The following is a 14409-nucleotide window of genomic DNA, read 5'->3' on the forward strand; positions in this document are numbered from 1 at the left end:
GGGGAAGAGAATGTAGTCTCTGCTCACTGGTAGCCCAATAACCGCATACAAGCCGCTTGACCCTTGGTCTCAGTTTAGGAACCTGTAGCAATGGGTTTGACCTCATCTCTCCGCAGCCAGCGTCGCCACTAGGGAGAGGCAAAGGCTTGCAGAAACCCCAACTCTCGCTCTGGCACTGCACAGCCCTGGCCTCTGGCAGGGTGGGACCCGCTGCCAGGGCTGGACCGGGCAAAGGCAGGGAAGGTTTGGTCTTCCGTCGACCAGCTACAGAGGGGACACTCCCGCCCTACTCCTGGCCCCCTCCTTGCCCGCCCGGTTCGCCTTGTTGATTAACGGGTGTCCTGGGTTTTGGTGACGCGGAGCTTCAAGTGCCGCGAGGGGGAGGAAGCAAAGAGGACCCCCCCTCCCACCGGGTGTCAGGGCATGTAAACGTGGGCGGCGGTGAGCGTCTGCCCCCCCCCCCTCGCGGCGCTCCCGTGTGTGCGGGAGTGTGAGTGCGTGTGTCTTCGCCCCTCTCGCACACGCTCCGGCACCAGTGCAGGCGGCGAGCCGGAGGCTCCCGACTCGCTCGCTACTGCCGCTGCGCTCCCGCCTGGTCGCCGCCGCCGCCGCTTCTGCAGCCGCAGCCGGGCATGGTGAGTGAGTGAGGTCCAGCCGCCGCGCTCCCCGAACCTGCCGCCTGACCCCAGCCGCAGCCGGTTCCGTCCCAGGGAGCCCGCCTGCGGCGGGAGCGCGCTGCGGGGCGGGCGGTCCGGGGCTCCCGTGGCGGTGTGACGCCCGGAGAGGCGGCTCGTGCGCCCTCGGTGGCCGGCGCGCCGGGCCCCGTCTCGGGAGCGGGCTCTGAGCCCCTCCCGGCCCCGAGCCTCACTCCTCGAGGGCTGCGCGCTCCCTCCCCGCCCGCCGCTCGCCTCCCGCCTCCCGGAGCACCGGTCGCTCCACCCCGTGACCGGCGCCCTGTCTTGTCCCGCAGGACCCGCCCGGACGGGACCACGCCACCGCTGCCTCCCGGAGCTGCGCTTCGGGTCCTGCCTGAGCCGAGCCGCGCGCGGGGCCGCTGCCGCCGCCGGCGGGGGATGGGGCTGCCCGGGAGGCGCGCCGAGCCCGCAGGGGGAGCGCGGAGCCGGCGCGCAGCGTGAGAGCAGAGCAGCCCGCGCCGGGCCGGTCTGTGCGCACGGCGCGCCCCCGTCGCCGCTGCCGCCGCTCGCGCCTCGATGGCGCCATCGCCCCGGCTCCACTGATCGCCCCGCGCCGCCAGCCCGGCCCGCGCGGCCGCCCTCGGAGCCCGCCGGCCGGGGGAGCGGCCTGCCGCGGAAGCTTCCCCGCGCCCTCCCGCCCGGCCCCGCCATGGCGCTGCGGCGCCTCCTGCTGCTGCTGCTGCTGCTCTCGCTGGAGTTCCTGGACCTGCTGCCCGGCGCCCAGGGCGCCCGCGGCCGCGCCGCCAACCGGACCCTGAGCGCCGGCGCGGCTGCCGTCGGGGGCCGGCGGCCGGGGGGCGCCCTGGCCCGGGGCGGCCGCGAGCTGAACGGCACCGCCCGGGCGTCCGGCGTCCCGGAGGCGGGGAGCCGGCGGGGACAGCCCGCGGCGGCGGTGGCGGCGGCGGCGGCGGCGGCCAGCGCGGCCGTCACCTACGAGACGTGCTGGGGTTACTACGACGTGAGCGGCCAGTACGACAAGGAGTTTGAGTGTAACAACAGCGAGAGCGGCTACCTGTACTGCTGCGGCACCTGCTACTACCGCTTCTGCTGCAAGAAGCGCCATGAGAAGCTGGACCAGCGCCAGTGCAACAACTACCAGAGCCCGGTGTGGGTCCAGACGCCCAGCACCAAGGTGGTGTCCCCGGGGCCAGAGAACAAGTACGACCCGGCGAAGGACAAGACCAACTTCACCGTCTACATCACCTGCGGGGTGATCGCCTTCGTCATCGTGGCCGGCGTCTTCGCCAAGGTCTCCTACGACAAGGCCCACCGCCCTCCGCGGGAGATGAACATCCACAGGTGAGTGCTGCCTGCCCGGTGCCCGCCCCCAGGTTCCTCGCCTCACCCCTCTTAGCATGCTTCCCTTGTCCTCTTAGTATCCCCAGGTCTCCTGACTCTGAAGTCAATTCCACCCTTGCTTCTTCGACATGCAATAAATCTACCTCCTGTGCTGGGGGTGGTAGGGGGATTTACAGAGTCATGGAAGGGCTGGTGGAGTCTGTGAAGTTTGAGTATAAGAATTTTACAAATTCTGTAATTGTGGATGGGAGTCCAGGCTTTAGTTTTTTATGGCATGTGGGCACTTAGGTGTAGGCTCTTACAATACATTCGGTTTTCTGAGTCAGACTGTAGCATCACCCTCAATAAAGGAAATTGACCCATGTTGAAACCTTCCGGGAAAGAGTACCAAGTGTCTGAGTGTACCCTGGATGGTGTTAGAGATGGGGGTGACATACAAAGGATGCCTCCTGGGGGAAGAAGGAATAAAGATGTATCCATTCCACGTGGACCAGGGCAGACGGTGTCTCCTTAGCCCATCCTTTCTAGTGGGCTGCTTACCTCGCGTGCTGAGCCTGGAGGACTTGTTCTTTTAAACCCTGTAGGCAGAACTTTCCCAGTTAACCCCTCTTGCTGTGCTAAACCCGCTGGGCATCTTGCACTGCTTACAGTTAGGAGGCGAGGGGGGATGCCTCCTACTAAAACTTATGCCAAGAGCTCAAAATATGGTGGGTAGTCCATGGTTCGCCCTGACTGCCTCCCACCCTACGTCTCTAGCTCCCAGGGAGCCCCTTGGGGAGTCAGAGCCCAGAGAACAGGAAGGCGGCCTCTTTTTACAACTCCGGGAACAAAGCACCCAGGGGATATAAACTTCGTTTTGCTTCCAGTCCTCTCGTGATGATGAATGGCTGGACATGGCTCAACAGAGTCCTTTCAGGGAACAAACCCTTCCCTAGGAAGTTGCCTCTGTTTCTGGCACCTGATGTGTACATGGCCCCAGTGGCCAGGGCCACCCCTCAGAGCGGTCCTGCTTCCCAGCTCACCCGGCAGGCCCCCACCCCGAGCCATAGCCCTGTAGCTCATCTCTGCACTCTGCTTGTTTTCCCTTTGTCCTGAAAACCTTCTTCCCTCGCTGCTGTGGACATTAATCACCTGTACCTTGATGAAGAGAGAGAGGCAGATAGAAATTTCTGGACGTAATTTCTTTTCCCTTGACATTGTGGGCGTTGAGAAGAGAGGATACTCCTTGGCAGATTTCTTTGAGTCAAATCCTCAAACTGTGGGGACTTCAGTGCTGACAAACTTGGGTGTTGGAATGAGGGTGCCTCCAGGAGTCCCGTTCATGACCCTCACTGGTCACTGTGAGTGCCGCTGCCCTGCGTTCCACTCCCATCCCATGTCTCAGGCAGTGAGCCCATGTCTGGACCAGCCCCAGGAACTGAGGGAGGAATTGTGACAAATGATCTGTGGTCGGTGCGGGTTCTCAGATGCCAAAGACAGGTGGATGGACAGCAAAACAAGGACAAGACCTCCCTCCTTTGGGTCTTTTCTGATGGAGAATTCTATGTGCTCCCCTTGGAAAGCACAGAAGGAAATGCCTCTGGGCAAGCACCTACCTGAAGCAGATGCACTCGGGCCTTATCATTGCTCTGTCTCTGCTTCCAGCCCCGGAGGAGGGTTGTCCCCTTTCACCTCTTCCCGTGGTCCTGGCTTCTTATCACACCTCCCACTCTGACTGTGGCCTTCGGGTTGATTCCACAAACCTTCTTTGGGTTTCTCTCTCCCCCGAACCATTGTTCTCTTAGAGAGAGTTGCCCCTTGCCCTGACCTTGCCACCTCCTACTGAGTTTATTCCTCATCACCTGGAAGAATACCGATGGTGTTTGGATCTGGCATTGGCCTGTGTTCTACTGGCTTGTGGCCCCTGTCCCTGTTGGTGTTTTCTCCTCTCCCTATTACACGGATGTCTTCCCCTCCCAACGCGAGGGCGTGTGGTGTGTGGCTCGGTGGTGATGCCTCTGGGGGCAGTTTCTCTCTGGGGTCGGGGAAGAGAGGTAACCATGGGAAAGGAGATGGATTTCAGCTCTCAGCCCATTATGTAAATATGGGATGTTTCTTCCTCAAATTCAACTCCTGATTTTATTCAGTTCACAGCACCTCTTCCAGCAGCTGCAGTCTGGCCTGCTCAGTGCTTTGGAAACCATGTTGGTGCTTGTTAGGTGGAGGACAATGCCTGTCTCTGCGTTTGGCGGGGAAGGGAGACAGAGCACGGGAGGTCCCTCTCGGACACTCTACGGGTGACCTTGGGCAGGTGGGGGAAAGTTATGTTTCAAATGTGGGTAACTCAGACACAGCAGCATCTCCTCTCCACCCCTTCCCCGGCGTGCCAGGGTGAGTGTGCACATTTCAGGGCGCTGCTCACTGACTCATGGGTGTGCACGTTCCCACGGCTCGGCTCACCCGGCTCACACCTCGGAGGTCACCGCTCCCGAGTTCAGGGAGTTTCATGCGCAGAATGTCTTGGTGGGGACTTGGGGGAGGGAAAAGGAGAGTGTGGTGGAGACTGAGGTAAACATTTACACCATAGTGAGATTTCCCGAGGGAGCATGGGGGATAGGAAAGAACGTGTACTCTTCGGAGGGTGGTGGAGAAAGTGGGACGTGTACTCGCTTCCATGTGCCTTGAAATAGTTCAGCAGACATTTCCTTTCTGAAAAGGCAAGGAGCCTTTTCTGGTGTGATTCTCCGAAGGTGGTGGCTGGGTCGGCAGGGGCTGAGTGGGGAGCCCGAAGATGGACTGGCTGCCTCCTCCGGGGTTCCCAGGCCGGCTAGCGCTCCGCCTGTCCGCGTGCACACACTCGCGGGCTTACCTTGCCTCTCTGCTGCCTTCAGGGAGGAGCAGATTTAGACTTTTCTAGAAGCGATTAGGTGCTGCCCTGCTGCTTCCATGGGAGAAGTCAGTGTCTGAGGGGAAACTCAGCTCTCTGCTGAGCAGGGAGGAGGAAGAGACAGGCAGAGGTAGGTACCCCATGGTCTGGACGTGGAGAGCCACACCTGGAGAAACACTGGGTGTCCCCTCCCCCCATTGAAACCCTTTTTCCCACCAGGATCCCTGCCTCACCTTCTCCTTTTCACCTGCCTAGGCTGAGGCTCAAGCTCAGGCATCCACTGATTTCATTTCATTTTTATCTTTTATTTATCTTTTGGTTGGTTTTTAGAGAGCGAGGAAGGGAGAGGGAGAGAGAGATAGAAACTTCAGTGAGATAGAAATATTGTTGAGATAGAAACATCAATCAGCCGCCTCCTGCACGCCCCCCACTGGGGATCTGGCCCACAACCTGGGCATGTGTCCCGGCCTGGAATTGAACCCGCAACCTCTTGGTGCAGAGGTCGATGCCCAGCCACTGAGCCACATGGCAGGCATCCCCTGAATCTAATATTTCTTGAGCTGCTTTCGCAGTACTTCCCTGGGGCTGTTTGTTCTATGAGGGGCTGTTGATGTTGTCCAAGAGCAGGGGTTCTGCCTCAGGAGACTGGCTCTCTTTTGACGTTCAGTTCCACAGAACGTTTCACATTCAAACCTGCTCCTTCCTCTCACCCTGAGTTGCTTCATCAGTGTCTTAGAGATGAGAATCATTCTGAGGGAGGAACTGTGTGACTTTTTTTTCTTTTTTTTTAAATGGCTAACAGTTGGGTCAGGAAGCTCTGAGGATGCTTTAGATGTTGTTGGTGAGGTCGGCGCTGCCCTGTGCCCCCACGGCCTGCACAGGGACAGAGCGGATGGAGGGTACGGGGTGGGGTGGAGAGGGGTCGGGCTGTGGGAAGAAAAACCTGAGTCGGTATTTTTAGGCGAAAGGATAAGTATTAGGAGGAGGCCTCTAAGGCCGTCCGAAGGTCCTTCATCGTCGGGTCCCTCTGCTTCTTTGCAGAGGAATCAGGGAACACTCCATCCCACCTTTTCTCCCTCCAGAAAGTAATTACAGAGCCAAAGCTCTGTTTCCCTCACAGACCACATAACCGCAGGGCCACTTTGCTGACTGATTTAGTGAGTTCTCTCCTTGGGTTTCCGGGCAATGAATTGTCAAATCACCCCAAACACTCCATTTTTTGAAGCATCGTGGGCTCATTATAATGAATTGATCTAAACAGAGAGGCAACTTGTTTTTTTGCTTCAAATACAGCAACTGGAAGGAAAGGAAAATAGCATCTTGCCTGGGACCGAAGGTCTTTGTCTTGCATGGTTTCCATTTCCTTGGAGTAAAAGGACAAATGCGTGTAAGGAACGCGGTGAGGCTGGGGAATGATTTCAGACGGCTGTGCAGGGGGTAGGAAACAGCGTCAGGAAAACAAAGCTGCAAACCCAGTAACGGGAGGAAGGTGACAGGGAGGCGTGGCGGGTGCACTCAGGTCCCGGCGGGTCTCCCTCTGACGCCTGCTCAGGGCTGGGGGCAAGCTGTGTTTCAGCTGGAAAGTGGGTGTTACCTTGGGCCCCTGAGGCTAGCAGGGTTCATTCTTGGTTTCGCAGGTCAGCCATGCAGATACTTTTCAAAGTCCCCGGACTCGGCGATCCTCCTTGGCTTGTCCCTTGCCGTCTTCGTGTCCTCCCCGACCCGGAGGCTTGCACACCTGTCCCTCTTTTCCCGAGGGGGCTCGGAGCACGTACGTGGGGAGGAAACCGCCGCTCAGACACTGAGAGTTTACCTGCAGCTCCAGGCTGCCTCGGCGCAGGCAGAGGCAAAGCCCAGCGCATTCCTTTCAGTCTGTTGTAATGAGGGTCGGATGGACCGTGCAGTCCGTTCACGTCAGTTGTGCAGGGAGCAGTGGTCAAGACAGCTGGAGAAGGGAGCTGATTGCAAGAAGCTGATTCACTAGCCCCAGCCAGACATGCGCGCGGATCCGGAAAAAAGGGAACGGCACCAAACGAAGCTTCATTCTTCTAGTTTTGCTGCCCGAGTTCTCAGGGCCTGGCAGGGCGGCCTTTGGGTCGAACTTCCTGGCTCCCTTTCCGTAGCTAGGGAGAATCTCCCCACTTGTTGGAACCAGCACCCAGCAAATGGCTACAGGCTATCACCACTCCCCTTCCCTGCCACACTCTCCCGTTCTGAGTCTTGCACGACCGATGTTTGAAATGATGGTGAACTCACATGCATTCTGTCTTACGACTTCTTTTTTTTTATCCTCACCCGAAGATATTTTTCCATTCAGACAGAGGGGGAGGGAGAGAGAGAGAGAGAGAGAAACATTGACGTGAAAGGGACACATTGAGTGGCTGCCACCTGCCACAACCCAACCAGGGCCGGGGACAAACTGCAGCCGAAGTACATGCCCTTCGCGGGAACCGAACCCGGGTCTCTCTGGACCACAGGCAGACGCTCTAACCGCTGAGCCAAACCGGCCAGGGCTGTCTTACGACTTTTTGTTATGTCCCTTGCCAATATATATCTGGTGGGACCACAGGATTGTGGTTTGAGCTTACTGGTGTATAAGATGTCCGAGGCTGGCGATAAGGAAGAAGACTCTGACAGACTATATTAGGGACTGGGTTAAATTCATTTTTTAAATGCCTTCTGCTGTCATTGTTTTTCTCTTTTCTCTATCTTGGGGAAAACTCTAACCCATTATTTGTCCCTGAGTCACGTTTATGACCTCGCATTTCTAGCATCTTCTTTGCAGGTACTGCAGGCAGGGAAGAGCAAGTGGTGGGAGGATCGACCAGCGAACCCTCAGAGGGGCTCAGTCTCTCAAGAGCAGGCTTATTTCAGACCCATTCGGGACAGATTGCTAAGCCTGTATATGACTCTTGCTACTATTCCTCTTCTTCCTTTTCTTCTCCTCCTCCTCTAGAAGTAAAAGCAGAAGGTTCCGGAAAGGCCAAGGAGTACTCTTTGTCATTTTGTCATCCATTAGAGAATCATGGCATTTTTATTGCAGGCCAGTCATTTAACCAAACTCCCCAGTTTTATAAGTGAGACGACTGAAGTCCAGGAGCCGGGTCACCATGCCACGGTGCCCGCTGGCGGTGAGTGTGGTCTAGAAGCCCGGGGCCCTTCCACAGCACTGCCCAGCCTCATCTTGCCCAGTGAAAACCTCTCCTGCTTTCGTCTGCACGCACGTTTCTCAGTTGTCACCAAAGAACGTGCAGGTTGGAGCCGTGAGTGACAGCTTTCTTCCTTCGTTCTTCCCTACATTTTTCAGCCTTTCCTCGTTCAGGTTTTCTAGGCACTAAAATGGTTTCCGTGATCTCCCCTCGTCCGTTTGCAGTTCCTCCACATGCCGTTTTTGTTGTTGTTAATCCTCACTGGAGGGTATTTTTTCCATTGATTTTTTTAGAGTGAGTGAGAGGGAGAGAAAGAGAGAGAGAGAGAGAGAAACATTGATCTGAGAGAGACACATCAATTGGTTGCCTCCCGCACGAACCCCCACCAGGTCGGGAGATTGAATCTGCAACCCAGGTAGATGCCCTTGACCAGGAATCAAACCCGCAACCCTTCAGCGCATGGGCCGACACTCTAACCACTGAGCAGTACTGGCCAGGGCTCCACATATCATTTTCCAAAGGGCAATACCCTGATCTAAGCATCATCTTTTAATAAGATCTGAGTAATGCAGAGCATTGAAGTAGGAGGATACAGCACAAGCCGGAGAGTTGTGAACCGGGGCGACGGGTCACCGAATAAAACCGTGGGCCGAAATCTTAATTAAAAGCTGGGGCTGCAAATGCCTTCTCTCTCTCCCAGAGAGGGGGGAGTGTGCTGAGACCTACCAGATCACTGGCTTTCAGCTTTGCCGGACACCAGACACCTCCAGCATGGGCCTGTGTGTGGGTGATTCCAGGTCTGTGCTGCGGGCTGGCCCCCACCTCCGAGACAGCTCGGTGAGCCACCCGAGTGCACCCGCTGTGCCGGTCCCGCCCCTTCTCAGCTCGCGGCCAGGACAGCACAGGGCCAGGTGACTACAACCTGAGCGGTGCAGAGACATTTCGGGCAGGGCGGCTAATGGAGCTGGACATCTGGGTCCAGTCATGGGAATTTAATCTCCGTGGCATGCGTTTTGGGGCCTTTGCCTGCAGTGTGCCTGATTGTTCCTTTGAAAGAACCAAGACCTAGTTGTCGTCCTTCTAAGCAGTCACCTTGGAGGCGGCACCGCAACTCTTCCCTGGAAATCGTTGCCACCGTTCCTTTCTTGGAAGTGCTCTCAGGGCCTGTGCCTGCCATTGTGACGGAAGCTTATTTTTATCCTCTCAGGGTGGATTTGGTTCTTGTAAGCAGCAGTAAGTCACGGGGCCGATGGATGAAATAGGTGATCCGCTGGTTATTCATCAGAATAAAGAGCGCCTCCCGTAATGAGACCGCTCACCTGGAGCCGCGTCCTCAGTCCCCCAGGCAGGTGCCCAGGGGGGCGTTCGGCACCGAGGGGCAGCTGCAGGTCAGGGCTTGGCTGTCCATGATAGGACCACTCTGAGGGGCCACGTCTCACGGCGAAGGCACGTTACTGGGCTTAAGGAAATCGGCTTCTTGCTGCATCACTGTCAGGGCAGACGGTGGAGAAATTGGGAGAGGGGGAGAGAACGGAGATGATGGTGCAAGAAACAGCTCAAATAACTGCCCAGAAATGGTAGGTGGGGGTGGGGCAGAATATCCACATTTCTGCCTGAGAAATGAGAAGCGGACAGATTCCTAATTTGATTCTGAGGGTGTAGGGGCCCAATTTCTGTGGGATGCACGAGGCCAGGCGTGGGGTCAGAGCCAGGTGGTCTCGTGCCCTCTCTTCTGTCTACCCGAATGCCACCGCCTCTGCATTTTGGCATTCAGATGAGGTCACAGCGTTGGCCAGATAGCCATCGATGGGGTAAAAATGTTGACTATCCCAGGAAGATGGGCTTCCGGGGGCATTGCCAGAAGATTCCCATTGTTCATTGACGGCCTTCCCGGGTCCTCCCAAAAGTTCATTTGATCCCAGAAATGGAGTAGGGGTGGGCGGGCTCAGTTTAGGGGCAGGTGACCTGGGCCTCCAGGTGCAGCATCTGTTGCCAATTCGTGTTCTTTGCGTTTGGGAGAGCAGCAGGCTGTGCTGCTGGGGGGGGGGGGGGATGGGGTTCCTTCCTCTCAGTCAGGGGTTAGCGGGCGATGCTGGGCTGGGCACTGGCGTGCTCCCCCTGCACGGGCTGGGGCAGAGCCTCTGGCCCTGCTGAGTCCCCAACGGGCACTCTTGGTCGTGCTGGGAGGAGTCAGTGCGGCTCTGTGGCTGGGGAGCCCCCTGGCCTCCGGCCAAGTGTCAGGAAGGGGGAACCGCCTCCCAGGAGCTTACACAAGCTCATCACCCTGCAGCTCCAGAAAGCCAGTGCTGAGGAGGACCTGAGATCTCAGTTAGGTGACGACTCAAGTCACATGCGTGAAGCAGAGGGGGAAACACTCCTAAGGGCCCCCATTCTCCAGAGCTTGCCCTGTGCTGGAACCCTGCTGAGCACCTGACTGGGGCGTCTGTCTCCCTGCAGCCTTCGGTCACCCTCTGAGTACAGGTGCTCACTTGACAGAGGTGGAGATCAATTCAAAGAGGCTTGGTCCCTTGGTAAAGGTCCTACAGTGAGTACCTTGTGGTCTCTGTCTCCTGCGGGGCCCAGCAGGGTAGCTGGCCCCCGTCTTCCCGGATGGAAATGGCCAGTGATACTCAGATTACTTGAGAAAGCAAAGACCCACCTGCTGGAGCCCTGGGACAGGTTGTCACAGTAAGGGACGGGGGGGACAAATGACCCGCTGCTCAGGGGACTTCAGAACTGGGCCAGTGACCCTCACTGACTGCATGCCGGGCAGGAAAGAGCCCTGGGGGGTAAAAGGGCTCTTTTTCAAGAATGGATTATATAGGCTGAAGATAGTGAGGGCAATACAAAGAACACGCGAAAACCAGAACCAGAATGGAATGCCCTGATTTTGATTGAGGAAAGAAACACCCCAAACATAAAAACCTTCCACAGCCTTGAAAGAAGCCCGGGGCCCTTCCGCGTGAGAACTAGGGGTGCGGAGACCAGCTCCATCGACCCCACTCCCCGCCCTGCCCCGTATAACAGCCAGCGCTTCGCGAGCACGCACAGGATCCCGGCCAGCTCACTTCTGCTCTGCTCCAGTTTGTTCTTTTCCGGTCTTGACGCTCTGCCCTGCTTCCTGCTGCCTTACTCTCTGTTTCTGGTGCCTCAAGCCCTCTGTCCTGAAAGGCCCCTGAAAAGCAGCCTCCTGGGAACTCGTACAGCCCTGGGTACTCCCGGCTCTGGCATCGTGGTCAGCGGCGGTGGTGAGGACCTTGGTGGCGGTCAGCGGCAGGGGTTAGCGGCGGGGCCTGCGTGCCGGCCAGGGGCTCCTGACCACCCGCTGAGGTGGGGATGGGAACGTTTCCCTGGCTCCCCCCAGGAATGTGGCGCTCCTGAGCTGGGTTTGCAGCCCCCACCCTGGCTCATCCCCTCTCCTAGTCACAGGACAGGAGAACCCTGGATCCTCCTGTGGAAAGCTACCGTCCCCGTCTCGAGACTCCTGGAGGCTGAGTTCGGACCAGGCTCGCGTGGCTTCAGCCTTGGCCCTGCTCCCCGGCCTTTGGGAGGAGAGGCACTGTTTTCTGCAGCTTCCAAACACTCTCTCTGTTTCTTGCTTTTTTGGCATTTGGTCTCGTGTACTGTTCCCATTAGCTCCGGCATTAAAGTCTCATTACTTAGGACATCTGTCCTCTAGACATATTTGTGAGTCCCTTAGCCAAATGTCCTCTTCTGGGAGGTATGCGTGCCGTCCGCAGACACCTCTTTGCTCTTCCTTGGGGTTTGCTGCTCCAGCCGGGAGGGATCTGAAGCCTGAGAGGGCGTGCCTAGGCAGGAGGTGTGGCTGTTCCTTTTAAATGACGTCTGAGAGTGTGTTCCAGAGCCTTCTGAGTTCCTGGGATGAGACCCTCGCTGCTATCCCTCGGGTTGGGCAGGGAGGGGGCTGAAACCCAGAATTGCAAAGAAGTTGCCCGTAAAGCTTTTGGTCCCTAGTCCTAATGGGCCTCTGACCCCATCCATCCATAGGAGCTCTGACCTCCGGGAGACTTTGCTGAGCCTGCAGCCTCCTGTTAACCCAGCTCCCTGCTGTGACAATGCTGGAGGCCCAGCCCAAGCCCCCAGGGGCTCCAGGGTTGCAGAAGAATCTGGATTGCAGCCTCCCTGTTGGACTGGCAGTTGGCCCTCTGACTTTTCACTGGGTCCTGAGAAATGTGCCTGAACTTTCCCAAGAAGGCTGTCCCATCCACGTGGAAGGCTCCTCATGCTATGGGGAATCATCTAGTTTTCCTGTCCTCAGATGATCAGCAGCCTGTTCTTACCCTCCTCTGTGCCAGCCCCTCCTCCCCCACCCCCGAGCATTTGAGCATTTGCAAAGAGAGTCAGTCTTTCAGCGGACTTGTCACTCCTCTCTGTGTCTTTCAAGTCACATCATTAAAATGTTCCTTCTCGTTTCTTTTGCCGTCTTTGTCCACTGTCGCTTTTCCCTCCATCTGTCCTTCTTTTGATTCTTGCTCACTTCAGTGGAGTTCTGTTCCCTTCCTCGCTCCCTCTGGTCTCCTTGAACTTGTCCTGCCGTAACGGCATCCACCCGGACACCGCAAATTCAGATTTCCTCCAAATGGGACCTGGGTGAAGTTGTTTTTCTTTCCTCTGTCAGATGAAGAGCTGTGATGAACAGACTAATCGCTCAGACAGGACTGCAGAGATTGTGCAGGGCACGCACGGTGGGGAAGGACAGATTCTTTTCAAGCAGGCTCCTCCATAGACAATTGGCCCGCTAATTACAAATCATTCTTATCTATTCAATAAAGGAGCTCTCCAAAGATCAGGATTTCGTTTTTTTTTTAACCCCCGTTTGTAATCCTGCAAAGGCTCAGGGAGCAGTAAAAATGCATTTCCTTCAACCGGTTTGCGGTTTCCACGTCTATTTCATTGATTGGGATTAGCCTGCCAACTGGTGATGCTTGACCGCAGGCGGCTTGCAATCAATCCCCTTTTGAATTCCTATGGGGGCTTCTGCTAATTTCCCCTCTCCTTTCTTTCCTTTTGTGTTTCTGAGTTCTTGGAATGCAGAAACTCTCTCCCTTTTGGCTCTGGTTATTGTTACAGATTGGCCACAGCCCTGGAGTGAGGGTTGCCATTCTCTCCTGCCACGGGGGACCAGCTGGGCAGGAGCGGTTCGAAGCCTGTTCCCACCCCCATCACTGTCTGCAGCACCACTGTGTGGATGGGGGAGACAGCGGCACGTCGACTGTAGGCCATGACGGGATGCACTTATATAGTGCTGGGTCCCTTACAGAAAGGACTTGACCTCTCTCCCTCTGCCTGCTTAGGGACCTCTCTCCTTGGCGGCTCTTGAGGGACACCTAGCGAAGCCCCCTTTTTCACTTTCGGAGTTGTCATCCACCTTCCTTTTCCTTAGAGCATTTTCTGGGAGCTGAGATGGGAGGTCGGCTAATCCCCACTTCTGTCATTTTCTGTCCCCAGGACCGTAGGCGAGTCCCTGGGCCCGCCTTAGTTAGCCGGGCGATGGGGTGGGGGCCGCCACATTGTGGAAGGATGTTCTTCTCTATACTTCCACGCCGACAGCCCTGGGGTGCGGCAGAAGCAGCGTTTTCCTGGCACACGCATTCATAAGAATGCTGTGCAGATTCTCGTGCCTGGAGAGGACTTATGAGGTATTCTAGTGCCTCTCCCTCTGGGTGTCAGATCCCCCTCCTCTCACACATGTGCATCTAGGGTAGGGCCCCCCCAAATCTCTAGAGTGGGTTTGTTCTGTTCTTAGCATGCAATTGCATTCGTTCTCACAGGGGGTGGGACAACACTGACTTCTCTGGCATGAAGTGGGGCCACCCAGAGGGAGTGTGTCCTTTTCCCTGTGATGAGACAACCAGACATCTTGCTGAATGACAGTCAAAGCCCCCTTCAGCCTTTCTCCTGGGTAAACATCCCTACTTACAAGTCTGTTCCTCATGAGACATGGTTGAAGTCTTCACGTGTGCGCAGAGATTGTTCTTGTAGAAATGGGGTTATAATTTCATAGAGAAAATCCACGTGATGTTTCCAAGAGCAGCACGTGAGTCGCAGTCATTCAAACACAATTTAAATATCAAACGATTTTTTGGAGGGGGCAGTGGTCGCTCTCCAGCTTAAAAAGGTCACCAGTCTTCCTCCTCCACCACGAAGTGAAGAGGACAAAGGTGTTTGCCAATTTTGTTCACTCCCGTATTATAGTGACTAGATCAGCACGTGGTGCAAAGTAGGTGCTCAGTTAATGTGGTTGAATGAATGAATAAATGAATGACTTAATGAAAATGGAGAGGATCTGGGGTGGTCTTTTCTCATATACTCCACCCTTCTGATGGTTGCATCAATACGAAGGTACTGAGCTTGAAAATGACGATGGTGTTTATAATTT

The 14409-nt window shown here is 56.4% G+C and overlaps 1 protein-coding gene across 3 annotated transcripts in view; it reads left to right on the forward strand.

The window, feature by feature from the left end:
* The first annotated feature begins 1344 nt into the window (after positions 1-1344).
* Positions 1345-14409, forward strand: part of SHISA6 (shisa family member 6) — a 288109-nt gene continuing 275044 nt past the window's right edge. For all 3 annotated transcript variants that reach the window (XM_036268601.1, XM_036268602.1, XM_036268603.1), the window contains exon 1: positions 1345-1994. In XM_036268601.1, the coding sequence (XP_036124494.1) occupies positions 1345-1994 (650 nt within the window). The remainder of the gene's footprint in view (positions 1995-14409) is intronic.

Source organism: Molossus molossus, unplaced genomic scaffold (assembly GCF_014108415.1).
Source record: "Molossus molossus isolate mMolMol1 unplaced genomic scaffold, mMolMol1.p scaffold_m16_p_19, whole genome shotgun sequence".
Lineage (NCBI taxonomy): Eukaryota > Metazoa > Chordata > Mammalia > Chiroptera > Molossidae > Molossus > Molossus molossus.